This window comes from Cinclus cinclus, chromosome 13, assembly GCF_963662255.1.
Source record: "Cinclus cinclus chromosome 13, bCinCin1.1, whole genome shotgun sequence".
NCBI lineage: Eukaryota > Metazoa > Chordata > Aves > Passeriformes > Cinclidae > Cinclus > Cinclus cinclus.
This window is the reverse complement of record NC_085058.1, coordinates 1125542-1145436: the sequence shown is the minus strand read 5'-3', so window position 1 is coordinate 1145436 and position 19895 is coordinate 1125542. Positions and strand designations below refer to the sequence as shown.

The 19895-nt window shown below is 43.1% G+C and overlaps 2 protein-coding genes across 2 annotated transcripts in view; both read left to right on the top strand.

Annotated features, from left to right (window-relative positions):
• Window positions 1–7871, top strand: part of TBC1D2B (TBC1 domain family member 2B) — a 29549-nt gene extending 21678 nt beyond the window's left edge. Inside the window, exons 10-13 of the mRNA XM_062501666.1 lie at window positions 729–846; window positions 1538–1723; window positions 2058–2179; window positions 3993–7871. Of these exons, the coding sequence (XP_062357650.1) occupies window positions 729–846; window positions 1538–1723; window positions 2058–2179; window positions 3993–4194 (628 nt within the window). The 3' untranslated portion in view covers window positions 4195–7871. The remainder of the gene's footprint in view (window positions 1–728; window positions 847–1537; window positions 1724–2057; window positions 2180–3992) is intronic.
• Window positions 7872–11555: 3684 nt separating this feature from the next.
• Window positions 11556–19895, top strand: part of DAPK2 (death associated protein kinase 2) — a 38491-nt gene continuing 30151 nt past the window's right edge. Inside the window, exons 1-2 of the mRNA XM_062501176.1 lie at window positions 11556–11573; window positions 17906–18002. Coding sequence (XP_062357160.1) covers window positions 17941–18002 — 62 coding nt within the window. The 5' untranslated portion in view covers window positions 11556–11573; window positions 17906–17940. The remainder of the gene's footprint in view (window positions 11574–17905; window positions 18003–19895) is intronic.

The window sequence follows — 19895 nt, the reverse complement described above, 5'->3', positions numbered from 1 at the left end:
ACAACAAGAAAAAAATGCTTGAAGTCTTTTTTTGTATTGTTAAAGCGACAAATTTCAGCAATTTGCACTGTTGTCTGCAATCAGAATTGCAGAATTTCAAGGGATTCTTGTGTTACAATGCTAAGAAAAATTCTGATTCATTGCAGTTAGCGTTTGCCAGGATAGCTTTGTTATTTGGAGATGTGTAGTAGAAGGTGCTGCTTGAAGCAGGTGTGTTGGTCTGACACCCTGTATTATCCCCGACATGCTATAGATGTCCACTTGTGCCCTATTTCATGTACTAGAATAGGCTTTTGAGCTTAGAGCAGCTCTGTCATTTGGAGTAGCCCACAGAAGCAGTGAGTGATGCAGTAGAGATGGTGAGGCAGTGCTGGCCAGCAGTAGTGGTAGTGTGGAAACCCCCACCTAACGCTCAAAATAAACATCTCCTTTCTAAACTAGACTCTGTTTAGAGAGCCCTTAAAATTGGCAACACTGACACTTCAAAAAATTCTTAGAACAAGTTTTTGCCTTTTTCTGTTTTCTTATTTAGCTGAGTACAAACACTTGGTGTGGCTGAGAAGGCGTGGCTTTGCCCCATCTTAAACTTCATTAAATTTTGCTGTTCAGTGCTCTGCTGTTAATTCATTTATCTCTGCTGAACAGAAACGAACACTTTACTGTAACGGTTCTTAATATAGTTTGTGTTGCTATAATAATCTTCTCCTCCAAATAAACCCTGTTTTCAGGTTGGTAGCAATTGCGCTTCTATACTTGGAACAGGAAGATGCTTTTTGGTGTCTAGTAGCAATAGTGGAAGTTTTCATGCCTCGTGATTATTATACTAAGACACTGCTGGGATCCCAGGTATGTTCTCTGCTGGGATAAAGCCTGGTCCTGTCAACTGCAGCCAGTCAAAAGCTTTCTTCTGCAGCTGTCTGCTATGCCTCTCTGGAAGGGATGGGAGTGGAGCTGGCAGGGCTGGGTTCCAGGCACCAGGACTCTCGTTTGGACAGTGAGATAGTTGTTCAGGGTCCTGCTTGGACTGCAGTCCTTAACCCCCTTCTCACTGACAGTTTCACAGCCCTGAGCTGTGTTATTTTTCCTTTTCTCACATTTGGGGCATGGTGGTGCTGGGCTCTGGGCAAGGGCAGTGTGGGAATGCATGGGCAGTGCTGTGGGCAGTAGCCACTGTAGCACTCCTGCTGCCAGGTGATGCTCTGCTCTGGGTTACCTCTTCCAGCCAGGTGTTTGCCCAGCATGTTCTCTGCTCCCATGCTGCTGAACCACTGCAGTGCTGGTGAGCAGGACTAGGAGCACTCCACCTGTGTGAGGAGCCCTGTGAGACCAGGGCTGGGCTGAGAAGCAGACCAGGGCGATGTGCAGTGGGGCAGCTGTGTGTGCTTTGGGTGGATGTAGCTTGGAAGTGTGAGCTAGACGGATCCTGTGGTTCCTGGTTACCTCTGGGAACACTTGTACTTAGAGATGGGTAACAGCCTTGCTCAGAATGATGGGCTGGAAATTTGGAACAATAGCACCCTGTTTGTCATCTCTTTAGGTTGATCAGCGAGTGTTTAAGGATTTAATGAGTGAGAAGCTTCCACGACTGCATGCTCATTTTGAACAATATAAAGTTGATTATAGCCTCATCACTTTCAACTGGTTTCTTGTGGTTTTTGTGGACAGCGTGGTTAGTGACATCCTTTTCAAAATCTGGGACTCCTTCCTCTATGAGGGACCAAAGGTGAGTTGAATGGGCTGAGTTCTTCATTTGTTACATGATAACAAAGTATGGTGTTGCTGAGTGTGGGGTTAAAGGGTGTTTTGCAAAACTTCTGTCAGTTAAAGTGACTGTTAAGAAAAGAACAAGGGAGGAACTGTGCATAAATAACCATTCAAAACATTTTCCAGCTTTTGGAAATGGAGGTTGGGGAAGGGAAGGGAAACAGAGGGAGATGTGATTAGAGGGCTCAAGTGCAGCATGAGGAACTCCTGTTGGGAGTTTTTATAAAGATGATAATGAAACTCATTGTGTTCTGTGCCTACAAACTACCAAATGCTCTATGTGTTTTTATCAGGTAATATTCCGGTTTGCCCTGGCACTGTTTAAATACAAAGAAGAGGAAATCTTAAAGCTGCAGGATTCGATGTCTATTTTCAAGTACCTTCGCTATTTCACACGCACCATCCTCGATGCCAGGTGGGTGACTCACACCGGGGTGGCACTGAAGGGCTTCTAGTGGGCCATGGGAGATGTCTGTCTTGTGGCTTTGGTGGTGTTTCCATCTAGATCCTAATTCAGATATAAGCAACTGCTAGGATTTGTCATGAGCACTTTTCTCTAGCAGAGGCAAGTCAGAAGTGATGAAGGCTTAAATAGAATTTTTGCATGTGAAGGAGATAACCTTGTGTAGGTTACCTTGTTGTATCATGGTAGCAACACAGCAGAGCTTCAACCCTATGCATTGCAGAGGTAACTTGTTAGTAAAATGCTTTATGATAAATAAAAATGAATCCTGGCTCAGGCATTAAAGATGCGAGGCATGTCCCCTGCAGCTTAGACCTCTTATGCATGGTTAATGCACAGGCTCCTGCCACATTGTTCCAGCTGGCTTTAAGATCTACTTGGAAGCAGATAATAAATACAAATTAGATCCTCTTCTGGTCCTCAGTCCTTGTATAGGGCTCAGTTTGTAAATTAGGGTCTAGTGTTTTTAGATTCCTGGTTTCAAGACTGTAGAGCAGCAGGTTCATCTTAAAAAGAAAAGTCACATTGGGATTGGTTTGAAATGTTGGTTGGGATTGGTCTGAAAATATTTTGCACCTCTTTTGAAGCTCACTAATTTTCAGTTTAGAGCAAAATCATTTATTGAAATCTGAGAGGTTTCTTTTTAGCCTAATAAATTCCACACAAATTTAGGCTTATACTTTGACTTCTGTTGCAAGGGCTTTATTATTAAGTTAAAGCTGAGCAATCTTGTGCTTGAAAGGGATTGCTGGGATTGATGCAGAGAGAATTTTTTTTTCTTACCTAGTTCAAACAACATTTTTGATATTTGATCTGAGATGAAGATTTGGCTTTCCATCCTTTTCCACTTATGGAAGTGATGTCTTGGTTCTACTGTCTAATCTTCCTGGTGCTGAAATAAACTAGTTTAAAGATTTCTAAAATGGCGGAATTAGATGTCAACAAAATGCACTAATTAGGGATCACTGGGAGATGGGGAGTTCAAGTGAGGACAGAATTCAGTACATCAAAGATTGTTGCAATACAAGTATGTTCTGTGCCGATCTGTAAGTCTCTGCCTTTTGGGCTTTTAAGAATGGAAAGAGTGCAGTGTCACTTAGGGAATATGAATTTGCCTGGTAGGACTGACAAGACAGGTTTCAAACTGCCTGGTTTCTCATTCTGCCATGTTTGTACAAGTTTTACATCATCTACATTTGAGCAGCACAAAAGCACATAAAATGAGGTCTTTCTTGATGTGGACAAAAAATGAACCTGTTGTAGAGGAAAACTTCAGAAATATTTATTTGTATAGAATTCATGGATGTTCTGAATGGGTTAAAATCATCCTGCACAGAGTTTCTAAGTTCAAACTCTGTAGTAAGAGAGGTCTCTACAGAAACATGCATAATTATATTCTAGTTACAAGGTGTCATAGCTGGGTTTTTCTGCAGAGCCATGGCATGTTGTGCACAGGTAGAGAAGCTGCTGGAATATGTTCTGTGTAGAAATAGCAGGAAGTCATTCCATGACCTCTACAGCAGAGGTTACAGGTGGCTTGGGCAACTCCTGAGCATTTGATTACACTTTATCATGTGAAATAATCTTAGGCCTGAATGCTTTATGGAAATTTCTTGAAATATTGATAACATCTGAGACCTGTCAAGTGTAAAAGAGACCAGAGATGTGTGACACATGATAGAGTATGTGATATGGATGAAGTTTGAATGATTTAAAAGCCCACCAAATATGAATGACTTTCCTCTACCATTGTGTAATCTTGCAGGAAACTGACTGCTATTGCTTTTGGAGACCTGAACCCTTTTCCCTTACGGCAGATCAGGAACCGCAGGGCCTATCACCTGGAGAAGGTGCGGCTGGAGCTGACGGAGCTGGAGGCCATCCGTGAGGACTTCCTGCGTGAGAGAGACACCTGCGTGTCTCAGGAGAAAAGGGACCTGATAAGTGATGATGAGGAGGATAGCTGAAACTGCCTCACAGAAACTGTTCTGGGGGATCCTGGCCGAAGTGAGTTCACCCCCAAAACACATTCTGAATCCTATCAAACAGAATGTAAACTCCTTGCTCTTGGAAATATGCAGGACAGATTTCCAAGTCCCAGCACTTTCAGAAATACCACTTTGTATGGAGGCCAAACACTTCTGTTTACATTTATGTTCATGGAATTGTTTGTAGAGCACTTAGTATCTGTCTCAGTTTCATCAGACAGCTGAGTTGACAGTTGTTTTCTCAAAGTGCACCATTACTGCCTGGATGTGAAACAAAAATAAAAGTCCATGCTCTGTGACATTCATTGCTGTTCTGAGTTTAGGGCTTTTGTGATGTAATCATGTTTTTTTGTAGCGCAGGCTCAATGTGAGAGGACGTCATATTTCTTGGATTCAGGTTGGCTCAATTCTTGAGGTCACTAACCAGAAATCTTGGGATGAAGATTCCTTTGTCTTTTTCTGAAGTGTCATGCAATGGATCCCCAAACAGAACGCTTGAATATATATACTCTAAAGTAACGATAAAATAAGTACCTATTTTTGTCACTGACTGTTGAGTGTGTATGACATAGTGATAGCAAACATCTATTTTTTCAGGTCAGCTGTGTTGATAAAGATTCTCATTAATGCACAAGGGTTTATAGATCAATCTCTCTTCAATCAATTCTGTTTGTATTCACTGTTTTGATTGCAATAGTTCAAAAAGGCCACAACCAAACTCCAGATATTATGGAAGAATGGAGCTTGTTACAGGAGTACCATGCTTTAGGAGCCAATTTCTTGTATATCTGTTGGAAGTTTGTTTTGTTACCATTTTTTGTTTCTGCGAGGGTTTTGGGGTGGTTTTTTTGTTGTTGTTTTGGTTTTGGTTGGTTTGTTTGTTTGTTTGTTTTTCTTTAAAGCTTCTTCCTCTTTAGGACCTAAGGTGAAGTCTTGCTATTGAAGAAGAAACAGAGTTCTTTCTGCATGATTGTAGAACTATTGTACAATAGTGGTAGTGACTGGATTAATAAAACAAATATTTACCAATCAATCTAAGGAACCTAAAGGTCACAATGTGCACACGGGAGCTGAAGATCCCTTTCCAACAGAAAAATGCAATATTCTCTCAATGTACTTAGCTTTACTGTGAGAGTTGGATGCACTTTCTGCAAGACAGCTGTAGGAGCAACATCTGGGCTGTAGTGTTCCTGCTGTGGAAGTGGGACTGGGGACCATCATCTCTCATTTAGTGGCTAGCAGTGCATGTAAATGGTTCTGAGCAGAAGGAGGGTTTCTTCCTTGCTGGCTGTTCTCTGGACTTTTGCAGTGTTATTTCATTGAGCTGCTGGATCTTCAGAATGTTGGATTGACTATAATGTGTCATGATAAAACTAGGATTCAAATACCAGGCAGCAAATCATTGAGCTCTGGGGAAGCAGTGAATTGGCAAAAACCAAAATTAATCACTGGGAAGACTCACGTACATCAAGCTTGTATTTCATGTATTTTGTTTTGGTTTTCTAGAAGTAGTAGTACTTTATTGGGTATAATCATGTAATTGTTTTTGTCAGCTTAACTATGTGCAGAGAGAAATCCTACTTCTGTTTCACAGCACTTTTAAAAACATTTTATTTTAGGTAATGTATTTGTAGCCTTCTCCAAGTAAGCATATTCTAAGTTAGTTTATATGGAAGGGTACTATTTAATCAGAGGTGAAGTTGTAACTAAAGACGATTACTTTTGATACAAAAGTTGTGCTTCCTGTATGACATATAATTTTTACCTAGGCAGCAAATCCTTGCCAATGAGGTGTGATCATCTTGATTTATATGTTACTAGTTTTCAAAAATGTCCCCAACCTTGTCTGGTAGGCAGTAGCTGGGGATTTTTTTCTGCTTCCCTAGTTTCTTTTGGTTGTGTACTGGAGGGCAGGGTTTTAGTATTATTGCATGTACTATATTCTTTTTCTAGTTACAATCAGTATTTGAATACAAGAAAATGGGACTAAGTTTTCTACTTTTCTAGGTATGCTGTCTTGGTTTCAAAAGAGCTGGTCTCTACATCAATATGTAATGTAGGTTTTTTGTTTGTATGTTTGTTTTAATGTTGTCAAGTGTTAAGTGGATTTTTTTTTAAGGTGAAGTTCTTCCTTTCAGTGACCACAAATGGAATAGTAAGGTGAAGAGTTTAGATACTTGTACCTACCCTATTCCTACAATCCATTGTTCTTAGGACTAGGTCATAGTAAAGACTCAAAGCCAATGACTTCAGGAGATGTTTTCAGACATTCCATTGAAGTGTTTGGGCTGTGAAGATGAAACAGGACCATTCTTGTTGGAGTTGTGCTGATGGTTCAGTTAGTGTGTGCATGTGTTGCTGTGTTTCATTCCATTAAGTTGTTTCCAGTTGTACGGTAAAAGTAGCTCTGTTCTGCTACGGTGTGACTGTTACCCATGAATGTTAGGAACCCTGTGGAAGTTGTGCTGTCTCTGGGTATTTTGTCAGCTTGCAGATATTAAATGAGTTGATGCTGTTATGCTCAAGTTCCCTACAAGCTGTTGGCTTTATTTTGTTAAGCTTCTTACTGATTTAGTGATGAGCTAAAAGGTCAAAAAATGGCAGAGACTTCTCACCTCTGGCCACTAGAAGTCTCTGTGGAACAAAAATAAGATGCCTATAGCAGGAAGTAACATCAGGGGAGCTTTCCTTGCTTGCTGCTGCAAATGTCCTTGTGTGACTTAATTTTCTAGTGGTGCTTAACTCTGGTTACCCTGGAGAGCAGTAACTCCTTAGGGACATGCAGGATGCAGAGGCTGTATTCAAACCTGATGAAACCAGGCCAAAATGCAGTGTGCCTCAGCGGCCTGCCAAAGCTGACCTGCATGGAGCCCAGGAGTTGGTTTTTGTGTGTGAACTGCTGAAGTGGTGCATGAGGTTGAACATTCATGCCAGCCAGACTGGGCAGGTGACCTGTTCATGCACATAACTGCCAGGACAATATTTTAGTTTCAAGGCCTTGCACATAATGTGCAGAGTTGCTCACGCGTGGTTCCCAGAATATGTGATGTAACCCAGACCACTAAGTTACATTGTGCAGGGTATTCCTCCATCTCTGTTCATGTGTGCATGGCTTCCTGGTGAAACTTTTCATTAGTTGTTTAAAAGGATCTATTATCTTCTGTTAAACAGGCTAACAATTGGTGCGCTACACTTCTAGTTATTAGAACTGCATAGTGTTTCAGCTTGACCTGTACACATGTATAGACAGTGTTATCATCCAGTGTTATCACATTGTTTGGTGGTGTTCTTTTTACCAGATATGTAATCAATAGAGGGATTTTTCTGTTGTCCTTTCGGTGTCTTCTGTGAGAGATTCTCCCCTTCCCCTCAGTGTTTGTAAACATGGTAAGATATTTCAGCAGAAAGGGAAAGATTTTTTCCTTCCTTATAAAACATCAGAAATGAGTGAATGGTCTTAAATTTGACAAGCTGTATGTTCAGATACATAACTGAGAAATGGCAAATTGATTAATTAAATTGTATAGCTGTTTAAGTGACTGTTCTCCTAAGTGCCATGTTAAATTCAGCAATATGCGGTACAAGAAATTTGAATCACAGACATAAACTGTGTTATCTTCATAAAGATTGTGTAAAGAAAAAATAAATTGTTTATTACTTTATAGATTGCTCTGGTTCTTTTTTTTTTCCCCCATAAGAGATGGAAATACCTGCAGGTGTCATCAGAGCAAGCCAGTGGTAGAGCTCGTATTTTTGTCTGGTCATGAGGTGAGAGAGAATCTCACTAAAGAAACGTACGTGTACCTTTGGCTTTGGAGCATGAAGACATGAACCATAGATATGTTGATTGCAGGTGATGCTGACTGGGTAGATTGTCATTGGTGCCCTTCGTTTCTTGGAAGAAGGAGGGGGGAGACAAAATTTACATGAGCGCTCACAGGAATTTCTGAGTTCACACACTTTCTGGGAAACATATTTGTATATCTCCTGCCACCCCAAAAGCTTCTTTTTGAGGTTTGGTAGCGATGGTCTGACAGAGTCTTTTGTATTCAAACAAATAATTTCAGCTGTTTTGAAAATTTAACAAAGTACTCAATTATGGAAATCAAGTCTCATTATCTGTCTTTCAGATACGAATTTTGCAATTTGGAATTGCTTGATTCCCTCAGCTACTTCAGATATGTAGCTTAATAGCTAAAATGTAAGGGATACATTTATAGCTAAATAAATAATAGCTAAAATGTAATCCAAGTGTGTCTTTCATAGCAGACGTGAATAGTGCACAGTTCTTGTCCCCTGGCTCTGCTACAGAATGACAAACTATTACAGGAGTAGATATTGGCACAGCTGGAAATCTGTTCAAAGAGGTTGCAAAACAGGATAGAGATCAGCAGTTGAGGCAGAACACAACTATGGCCTGAGGACGCCATGTCCTGTATACTGAAAATTTTAAGTCAGAATAATAAACAAAATTCTGGGAAGAGAGTGCATGGGGAGCAATGTCCTCACTTAGATACTCGACATGTTTAGCTTGAGTAGGTTGTGTTGCCCTAAGCAGCTGCTGGGGCCTGTAAAGAGCAGCTGAGACTCCCATTTGCTCCTTAGGACTAAGCTTGAAGTATCTGCTCTCAGTGGGATTGCAATAAGGACATGAGTGTGGCTGGTGTACGTTAAAAACCTAAGAAATGCATAACTTAGGATAAACTCAGCTGGCCTGCTCTGAACAGAGACCAAATACCTGCAGAGTCTCTGTGTGTTCTGGGTGCCTCAGAGATGCAGAGAACACAATCTGCTGGTATTACAAGGTATGAGGTGCTCTTCTCTGGGATTTTTGCTAGTGTTAAACATAGCTTCCTTATCTGCAGCTCCTTGACCTCAACAGAAAGCAGAAGCCATGTAGTGCTGAAGCTTTAAGAATTCCCACACATGAAGTATGTTCCCTCAGATAATGGAAAGGAAGGGTGTGTTCTGCCTTGGAAACTTCTCCCCTGTAAAATAAGGTAAAAGGTTCAGTTAGAAGTTAGAGTGGTATTTTCATGGTGATGACCTGCTGTAAAAGCCATATTTGTGTACAGTTCAAGGATGCCCACCTGTAGTGCCAGCTTTTCAGAGCATGAGACTAGAAAGCAAGTCCCTGGACTATTACTGAATGTGATTTTAACAACCACAGTCATTGAAAGTATATGTCTCCAGTAATTAAAACATTCAATACAAGAATGTCTGGTAAACCAAGATGACTTTGGCCAACTAAGATTCCCTCAGTCTTGAGCAGCTGCATCCTGCCTTTGTCTCTCAAATGTGATGTACCTTTGGTGTGTACAAGCCAGCTGGGTTGTGCAGTGAGTTGTCCCTAAGATATCAGGTTTGAGCTGATGAATGGAATCAGTGATGTCTTCAAGCACTGTGATTGGTGATTAAACTCTGAAATAAGCTATTTGCCTGTTTTAAGAAATGCAGGTGGTGTTATTCTGGCTTTTGATCTTGGAACTCCCCCTTTGGAACATAAGGTATGGGTTTCCTACTTTGTCACTTCTAAAGAAAGCTGGCAAATGCATGGCTGCAGTGTTTGCTGGTGCTGCCTACCTGAAACACTGCTCAGGTTTGAGTTTTCTGTTCTGTTCTTGCCCTGTATGCACATAAAGGATTTTTTCTACATCCAAGGATGTTACAAAGAAGTCTTGAGTTAGTGTTTTAAGGGTGAATAACTACAGAACCATGAAAGAGCAACATCCTATTTAGGCAGTACCTGTATTTGGGCTTACAAGCCCTGTGAACATGGCAGCAGGGGTGGGATTCAATCTGCCTTTGCTGCTCTTGGAAACCTATATTCAAAGTGAGGTTATGCTGGGTCTAAGGAGAGCTTGTCCCAATTTGAAAAGCAGTTATAGCCTCTCAGGGTGTTTTGTTCCATTCTTTGCAGCTAGGAGCAAGGAGCAAGCCTTGTTCATGTGCCCTTTGCTCTGAGAATTTTGTGGTATGATTGCTGTGGCTTCCATGTGATCATATCCCGTAGAACTAAAGGTGAGAAACTAAATAGCTTTATTTCCCTTCGAGATAGTTCTGAATGCTTCCACTGCCCTTTAAAACATTTACTATAGCCCCCGTTTCCTGTTCTCCACCCTGTGTAGTATCAGAAGCAGCCACTTTCCTTCTGGAGTTGAAAGAGCTGGGTGGAACTCTTGGGCTGTGAACACCATTTTCAGGATAGGCAATCAGGGGCAGAGTTCAGTCCTCTTGACTTAGGACAAGCAAGTTTCTTTTTAACTGTCATAATAGAAAACACTACTTTTAAGTACTTGCCTAGAACAAAATCACTCTTAAATGTATCTATCTTCACACCTTACTCCAAAGGGAAACGTCCTGCTTATTTATGTGTGATAATTTGCCATTACCATTGTGTTACCTTAATTGCATAGAGGATTAGAAGTGAGGGCAACCTGGCACTTGTCATTTATTTTGAAGGTGTGAACGATCCCACATCATTGCTCATTAGCAAATGCTGGATTTTAACTTGTTCTGAAGAAATGTGAGGAGACCTAAGAGTGTTTACTGCAATTACTGTGTGCCAAATAAAGCCGGAGAAAATCTAGTTTATCAGGTTTTGGGGATGTCTTTAGGAGAGTGGACAGATGAAGACTGTCATTGTTGGAAACCAACACTTGGGCTCTGGTGGCTTAGGAAGCAGGAGGCCAGAGGTTTGGTACAGTAGTGCACGTGAATACAGCCTGAGCTGCACGGTGAGGTCTGGGAACCTGTGCTGCTCTTTGTCACAGCAGTCTCTGGAAGCAACGGCCAATGTCACTGGGAAACGGGAAGGTGAAACCACGCAGTAACCAGTCCAGGCTTGTACAGAGCACAAAAACAAGCCTTATTCAACTTCACTGCCTCTCCATTGGATTTGCCTCCTCAGCATTATTTTCTTGGTTTTGCTTTCACATATCCTGTATCTACTAAAGCAAGGAAATAGGATTCTCCATCTGAGCTGTTCGTCAGCCTGTGTGAGCTGTGTTGGTCTGGAGGGCTTTGGGCTGGCCCAGCACGAGTTGTCCTCATCCCATCGGGGGCAGTGTAGGGCTGGCATAGCCCGGGTGGTGCCAGGTGCCCCGGCTCGGCCCCACGCCGCATCCACACAGCGCTAATAATGTATCAATTGTCCCGCTGTCCCTGCGGCCAGCCCGGCTCTCCTCCCGGGGCGCTCCCTCCGTGCTCCCTCACTGCTCCCTCAGCCCTTCCTCCGGGCCCAGGGCCGGCGGCGGGCAGGGCCCCTCGGCTCCTCCTCCCGGCACGGCCGCGCCGCCCCTTCAGCCTCCGCCCGGCCCAGCCCGGCCGTGCACCTCTCAGGGAGCCCGGCGGACGCGGTAAGTGAGCGCTGCCCCCTCAGCAGGTTCCCCGTCTCGGTTCCCCTCTCCGTGCCCTTCCGGCTTCGTGCCTTACCCCGAGCCACCCTCAGGACGCTCCTGCTTCGTGTCCCGCCTGTGCCGCGGCTAAGGGGCTGAGGTGCAGCTGTGCAGCCCCTCTGGCCAGGCCTGCCGGGGAGAAGACCCTCGGCCTCTTCACGCTGTCTGCGCTGGCTCTGTGTGTGCCCGCAGCTGGGGGAAGGCAGCTCTCCGCACCAGCCCCGCCGCCAGCAGCTTTCCTTTAACCCCGAGCAGTATATCCTTTATCCCACGCGGCCGGGCGGTGCCGCAGGTGCGCTGAGGGAGTTGTTCTCCTCTGAGGGTGTTTGTCGCACTCGGCTCGGTCCGGCGCTGCTCCTGTCCCACGCCGTCGGGGATGACTGGTGCGGGGTTCAGGCTCAGCTCGCTGATATCATTCAGTGAACGCTGTACAGCTTCTATCCTTCCATCGTTCATCCGTAAGTTTTTTCCTGCCTTTTCCCTCAAACAGCTTCACTTAGCTTTCGTTACACCTGCTCCTCTGGCTGGTGAGCCGGGGGTTCTAGAGCAGCACAGCACGGCGGAGGGGACTGGTTTGGCCTCGCTGTCATCCTTGTGGAGGACAGTCAAGAAGGAAGATGTGAGTTAGAGGGTGAAAATGTGTGGCAATTGCTCCTGCTGTGGCCGATCTGTAAAAAGACCAAAATCGCAGCGCTCACCTGCTTAACGCGTGAGGGAAAAGCTCAACTCTGACCCTCTTCTGAAACATCAGCTGGTTTCAGACTTTCCTGTGACTTTCAATTCCTGTGTGCAAGGAGCACAGATCGCAGGGGCGAACTCCGCCTTGCCTTTGGGGCAGTGCTGTGAGTTATGTGCAGCAGTAATCCGTGAAGGCGCCTGCGGGACGGGGACAGGGCTCTGCCCGTGCCATGCCAGCGTGCCCGGCATTGCGGGCTTTCCCTGAGTGCCCGGCTGGGCCCACCCCGCTCATCTCTCAGGCACGCCGGGCCCTTCGATCTCTGCTCTTGGCTGGGAGCTGGAATTAGCTGCAGAGTCAACGTGCTTGGAAATAAATACAGCCTTGAGTCATTCACCACACATGTAATTGCTACAGGGTAAATTTGGGAGGTCAGGAAGGCAGCCCTACAGAGCTGGTGGCAGAAACAGTGATTCTATAATGGGGCTGAATTGCTCAGACGCTGGGTGTGTTATGTGTTTTTATAGACACACAGGTACTAATAGTTGACTCAATTTCCGGGCAGAAAAACTTGTAGGCTACTTTTGTTTTCTGACAGGAAAATGTTTCAGTGAAAATAAGGGTTTGCTAGAATTAACAGAACTTTTAATTGCACTACCCTTATTTGAAAGCAGAGGGTAAAACCCACTTGGGTTGTTTGGGGTTTTTATTGCTGTTGGAATTGCTTAGTTTTGTGGGATAAAAGAAAAAAGAAAGAAAGGTGAGAAAAGGAATGAAAATTAAAGACTTTGATGCTTATAAAAGTCTGTTTAGTTTTACCAGAAGTAGAAGACAATATGACTTTAATTTGTTTAATGGATTTGGGTGGTGTTTGTTTGTTTGTTTTCTGAGAATATTAATTTAAAACAGTCCGGTTTTGATTCTAAATTGGTTTTGGTCATTTGTCAGTTTTATAAAATGGTTCATAGAGGCAGTTTTTACTTTGGACTGTTCTAATGGGTTTGGGATTTTGGTTAAGTGTAACTAATGTTTTGTAATATAAAAGCATGCAGCGAGGAATGCTTCTGAGTTTGGCAAAGGGCTTAATGATTCAGCTCATGCCAGTTGTGCTTGAGAAAGTCAGATTATTCAGATGTTACCTCAGTCACTTGAAACTGGTTTCCTTAGGATAGAAGAATCCCTAAGGGGAAAAAAAAATTCAAGGCTGTTGGCAAGGGAAGTGCTCTAACAGTTTTGTTCTCACCTCTGATTTCTTGATTCTGCTCTCATTCACTGGTGGATAGGCATTTATCATGTGCTTGACATGTATAAACTAGTCACAGATTGTCACGTAATTTGGTAATGACAGGTTAATAACTTACCTGTGCAGGAAAAACTCAATTAGAGGAGAGAAATTGAACTTTCTTCTGCTCTTCTTGAGAGGGTTTCTGTAGATTGATGTCCTTTACACGCTTCACTAAAAAAGGTCCTTCTGTACTCCAGTAAGAATGTATTTATCCAGGGGTTGTACTGATGTAAAGTATGTGTGTGTAAATATATGCCTTAGATCACAATGGGAAACTGTGATTTCTTAGGGTAAATATGATCCTGTATTATGGTAGGGCAGAGTTTAGGAAGAATGTGAAGAGATGAGGCAGGACATGTTTCTGGTGCCTGAAACTGCCATCTCAGTGCCTGTATCCTATTTCTGGCTTTGCTACAGCTTTGTTCCATGTCTGTAGTAAAATTATTCACACAGGATAAGCAATATTTCGCTGCCTTGTGGTATTTGGCCTGTGTTAAGGAGAGTTGGATACAACAAAAAAAGGTGAAGTATTATGTTCTTATACTAAACATATGTTATACTGTGGAGTATTGTCATGGAAACCCAGCAGTATAAATGCTGAATAGAAGCTGCCCTTCATATGACAGTGCTCACTGTGAGGAATCCCAGAGCAAAGAGTTGAGGAGAGCTGGTCCCAGAGTGGGAGGGTTGAGGAATAGACATGCCATGCTCTGTCAAAGGACACAGGAGCTCATCTCCTCTGCTGAGCTTTCCTTTTTCTGATTCAAAACTCACTGAAGCAGGTACCTTCATCACCCTGGGTTTGATGAACCCTGCTGCAGATCCTAAGTGATGGGAACGGCCCTGACTCACTGGATTGTAGTTTTGTTTGAGCACATGCCCCTGAAGGGTTGGCATAAGGTGTGTATCAGGAGCAAAAGGTGGTTGTTGCTCTTTCCTCAGATCCTAAACAACTCTTTAATCTGAGTCCAAGACGAATGTCTGTCCATGCCTAATTCTGCCTGCCTTCATTGACCACCATAAGAAAAATCACCACCTGACTAGCAAAAAGAAAAATTAAGGCTCTCATTCCTGCTTTGATGTCCTTGTACTCTGTACTTGTAAATGGTATCCAACAAAAACCTTGTAGTATAGGAAATGTTTGAAAGTGAAATCACCTTGGTTTCCTAGGTGAGGGTATATTGTCTGAGAAAGGCAACATTCATGCTTGTGAATTACACTTCTATTTCAGATTAATTTTAAGCATATGAAGATTATATTTTGTTGGCTTACTCCCTTGTGCTGTGCCAGTGACAATCGCTTTGGTCATTGAGGGTATGATATATTTTGGGCATTTGCTAGGTGTGACTGTTGGGTGGAAGCTAGAGAGAGATCTGTGGAAGGACAGGATAACATGGAGTGTCTGACATGAGAAACACCAAGGCACCAGAGGTACCACTGGGGTCTGAACACTGCAGCAGTTTCATCTTCAGCCTTCAGAAGTAAGGCTCTGGGTTTGAATGGGTCCTTCGTGGGAGATTTAACTGACTGCTTTTACCTCTGCAGAGATGGGCTGAAGGGATGAGAATTTCCTGGTTATTTTTGCATGGATTCTCTTCACTTGCAGAATCAGCTGTGTCCTTTGGAAGATGCTGGGAAATGAGTGAACTTGTCAATCAGACATCAGGTCACTGTGTTCATAGAGGCATTTCTGCTGGGTTCCAAACTCTCAAAGCCATGTCTTTAACTTGCTTTTCTGAATGGCAATGTACTCTTTCTTAAAACAATTACTTTTTAGGTGTGTTTGAATTAATGTTGTTTATAACCGTGTATCTTGGATTCTGAGTAGTCAGTTTGAGGGATTTACAGTCTTTGGGCAAGTCTCAGCAGCACCTCTTATTGCCTGGACATTTTCTTGTACTTGACTTTTGCATGTGCTCAGAATGTAATTTTGCAGTTCAGGATGAGTGAAAGGTTTGGGGTTTTCAGCAAGGCTTGGCCTTGTACTTTGCTTGCTCTTTTGAAGTCTGTGAAGACTGCACACAACCAACACTTTAGAAAATTCTGTATTGAACAATAAACTTAGTAAGGAACAAATAGCTCAGAGATGTCCTCATTCTTGTAAATACGACTAAAGCATTTATTGACTGTAGTTTCAAGCTCTGAGCAATAGTAGTCAGTGATCTTTCAGTGAGGTTATGAAAGGTTACTTGAAGAATACTTCAAGTATTCTTCACTTTGTATAAATCAATTTGTAATTTGCTTACAAAGTGAAATTTAAGTTGCTTATTTTCACTGAGAAGTAAAATAGGCATTTTCATCCCAGGCATGAACGTGGTTTTGGGAAGGAAATTATTGAGCAACAAAGTTAACAGATCAGTTCACCTTGCTTCACCTTGAAAAACTATGAAAATGTTGCCAAAGCTAGGATATAAAGTGGAAAAATAGTAACCTATGTTGCAGCGCATCATGCTCACCCCTGCAAGTGTTGGTTTCTACAATTAGACTTACAATTAGTAACTTATCTGTGTGATGGTTACCCTGCACTTCAGCTTGCAACCTGTGTGGTTTCTCTCCTTTGCCTTGGGTGGCCCAACAAGAGGCATTGTTGCTGAAGCACTGTTACACGGGAGGGCAGGGAGGCAGGTTTGTCTCCATTCCAGAGCTTTGAAACTGGGGCCTGGGCAGGTTTGTTGGTAGGAAAGCAGCAGCCCCAGAGCTGGCACTCATCCTCTGGCACTGCTGAAGCTGTGGCTGTAAGCATTGATGTCCTCGCCCTTCTGCTTGACATAAAGCAATCTAAGAATTTTTCTCCTGATGTGTAGGTTTTGCTAACATCAACTAAAAAACATACTTATGTTGAAGCGCTAGGAGACTTTCTGTTCTTTTGAAGTAATAGCAGGAACATATTTGGGAAGGAATTGATACTCCACATGCCACCCATCTATTAGAAGTCACTGGTTTGTAAAAAGGGTTGGGGCAAACAAAGCAACCAGCCTTTTTTCTGGGGTGAGTGAATGATGACGGCTTGGGTGTGTGTTGAGGAATTGTTAGATTTTTACAATGTGTTTTCTCTTTACGATACCTGCTTTTGTGGGAGAAAAATCTTCAATTTGTGTGCCTTTCAGTTTGACAGGAGTACTGCAATTGCTCTTTGATACTTAGTCCTGAATTTAGCACTGAATTGAACTTATTTGTAAAGGATCAAAATAGAGCTTTGTTTACTTGTGAAATATGTTTCACAATATGCACCAGTCAGATGCCAATGACTGCAATTTAAAAATATGCAGGAGCCGTATAGAGATACAGAACTTGGAAGTCCCCAGTGCATCTGAAGCAAGCAGCATCTGGGATTCATAAAGCAAAGCACATTGCATTCACAACATACACTGTTGAGTGTAGAAATGTGTGACAATAACTCTGTGTCTCAGTGTAGTTGCATTTCATTGTGATGCTAGAAGCCTTACAGCTATTTTACATGTTCTGATCTGGATATTTGGGCCATTTGGCATAGTGCCAGTGTTCATCCCACATGAAACAAATAGGTGACCTGACTGTCCAATTATTCTACTCAAATGTATTCTGTTACCATAACACATTGCTGTGGAGGTGTATCCCAAGGAATAATGTGAGTTCTCATCTCATCCAGAAGCAGCCCAACATCATGCACAGATGCTCCAAGGCAGCAGTGTGATTGTCTTTTTAGAGCTCGCAGAGATAATCCGTTTAAAAGATTGTGTTCAGGAAACAAACTGCACAGTTACCGAATAACACCTGCAGCAGGTGCTGCTGGTGTTCTCATTTGAAACATCTACTGCGCATGATGGAAGATGTTCTGAAAGCTCCGGAGAGGGAATCACAGCACATTTTTCCGGCAACAGTTCAAATGTCTGTGTGCTTCAGAAGCACTGCCTGACCTGAGAAAAAGGAAGCTCTGCCTCCTGGTCCCCCTGGCTCAGGATCTGTCTGGGGGAGTCTGTAATGCTAATTCTCATGCTGGTTCTCTAGTGTAGTGTGAAGCCTTTATTGTCCAGAACTTTGTCAAATTATTGTTTGATTTTCCTTTCATCACATTTATGTTTCTCGGTGTGTTCTGTGATCCTAGTTAGGTGTGTTCCTGGGTATGTCAGTGCAGGCCAAGAATCTCCTTCACTTTAAGGTGCTCATCTCTTTCCAGATTTGAACCCTCACTATTTGGCTGAAGCTGCTGATTTAGTTATTTTGATTGATCAGTGGTAACTTTGGCCATGAATGAGCTGCAGTGGATATAATGTGCCTACACCACAAATGTGTGTTACTGAGACTTTGCCTCTTGCAAGATGTAATTAATGTAATTTTTCATTAATATTCTAGTTGCATCATCCTTGAGCATCAATGAAAGACCAAGAATGGCTTTCTTCAAGCAGCAGAAGGTGGAGGACGTTTACGAAATTGGGGAAGAACTGGGAAGGTAAGGTCAGGTTGTACTGATGACACTACATGATTCCAAAAGCTGACACATGGGGTGTTTGGTACTTCCTTCTGCCTGATAGCATGGATCAGTTACAGTATACTGCAATAGCAACACACACCTCCACAAACACTAACCCCAGCTTTGGATGGGATTTTTTGGTAGTTTTCTGGGCTTTTTCTTTAGATTATATGTGCTGTTTTTCCTGTTTATTTTCTTGCAACTAGGACAACAAAAGGTATGTTTGCATTGTCTTTTGTAGACAGGTCTCCCCTGTGTCCATGCTTTAGACTGGAGTTCAGGTGCAGTACTGGGAGCCATCTGGGAGCCAGGAGCCCATGGTGCTGTCACCACAGACACAGAATTTTCACTTGGCCTGCTGTTTTAGCAGCACTCCACAGCACTGCTCTTTGCAGCTGGCTTCAAGCACTGACATCACATGTTCATATGTGCCTGCAAAAATAGGTGTAAGCCTGTATTCCTTAAAGGCTTTGCCTCACAAATCTTCATATGGACTAGTTAATTCTTGTATATAGCTTTTATTGTATAAAGGCTTATCCACAAGTATTAATTAAAAGTGTAATTACCAACTGTTACCATGCTTAACCGTGAGCACCTTCTGAAACACTGTTGGGTTTGTGCACTGGCTCCCCCAGTCACTGGGCAACCTACAGTGCTCTGGGTGAAGATGGTGAAGATGGCTGGTTTCCAGTCTGTGTACAGCCCTCTTATGTGTTTCATTTTAATATGCAAACAGCAAAATTAGGGCTATACACAGGTTGGTTTCTTTCCCAATGTCTGGCAGTTGGTTTTGATAAATGACTGTGTATGTGCCATCACCCCTTTTTAACGGCCATACTGGGGGTTGGTTCTTTCCCTTTTCCCTCTGTGGAATTTTCCCCATTGTCATGCCAAGATACCAGTTGACTAGTCCCTGCTGGCAAGGGGGAGGGGAGAGAAGAGGGAAACCCTTCGATATTCAAACAGCCAGAAAAGAAAACAAAAGGCTCTGGCTTGGCCCGTTTTCCCCCACGGAGTTCGGAGGAGAAGGACGATCGCCGCCTCTGTCCCATCACTGCCATCCCAGTGTCGGGAGCCATCCTCACTGCTGTCAGACCCTGCCCTGCTGCCTTCTCACTGTAATGTGCCACCATCCAGCACTCTACTGAGCACCAGGACCCACACCGTGAGCGGAGAGCTCTCTCTCCATCTCTCTCTCCCCCTGGGACAGCGCTGCCATCACCCCCAGCCCTCCTGCAGCTCTGCGGGACCCGCCCGCCCCCAGCACCGGGAACTGCAGCTCAGGGAAAAGGTGCCTGCAGCCAGAAAGGGACTGGGACTGAGTTACTGCTCTGTTTGTGGGTAATTTCATAGCTGTTATTGTTCTAGTTTGTCTTGTTAGATATACTAGTAAAGAACTGTTATTCCTACCCCCATATCTTTGCCTGAGAGCTCCCTTAATTTCAGAATCATAATAATCTGTAAAAAGAAAGTATCACATTTTTCAGTTCAAAGAGAAGCTGCTGCTTTCCTTAGCAAACACCTATCTTTCAAACTAGGACAGGCCAGTAATTGAGTTCCATTAAAACACTTCAGTTGAGCTGTGTCCCTGTCAAATTATTTCTTTTTCTTACTCTCAGCTATTTCATCTTTAGAGTTTTGAGAAGACTTCTTTTACAGGGAGAGGGGTTGGTGTGTATTTGTTTGTTTTCCATTCCCTCTCAGGAGGGCCTTAACTATTAAACTGCTTACTTTTAAGTACTGCCTAGTACTGAGACCCACAATCTGACAGTGAAAACCTGACAGCAGTGAGCAGTAAAGAAATTCAGTGTGTGTATGAAGGGTGTAAGAGGTATGGTTTTTAACCTAGGAGGCCCTAGGTTAAACAGCCAA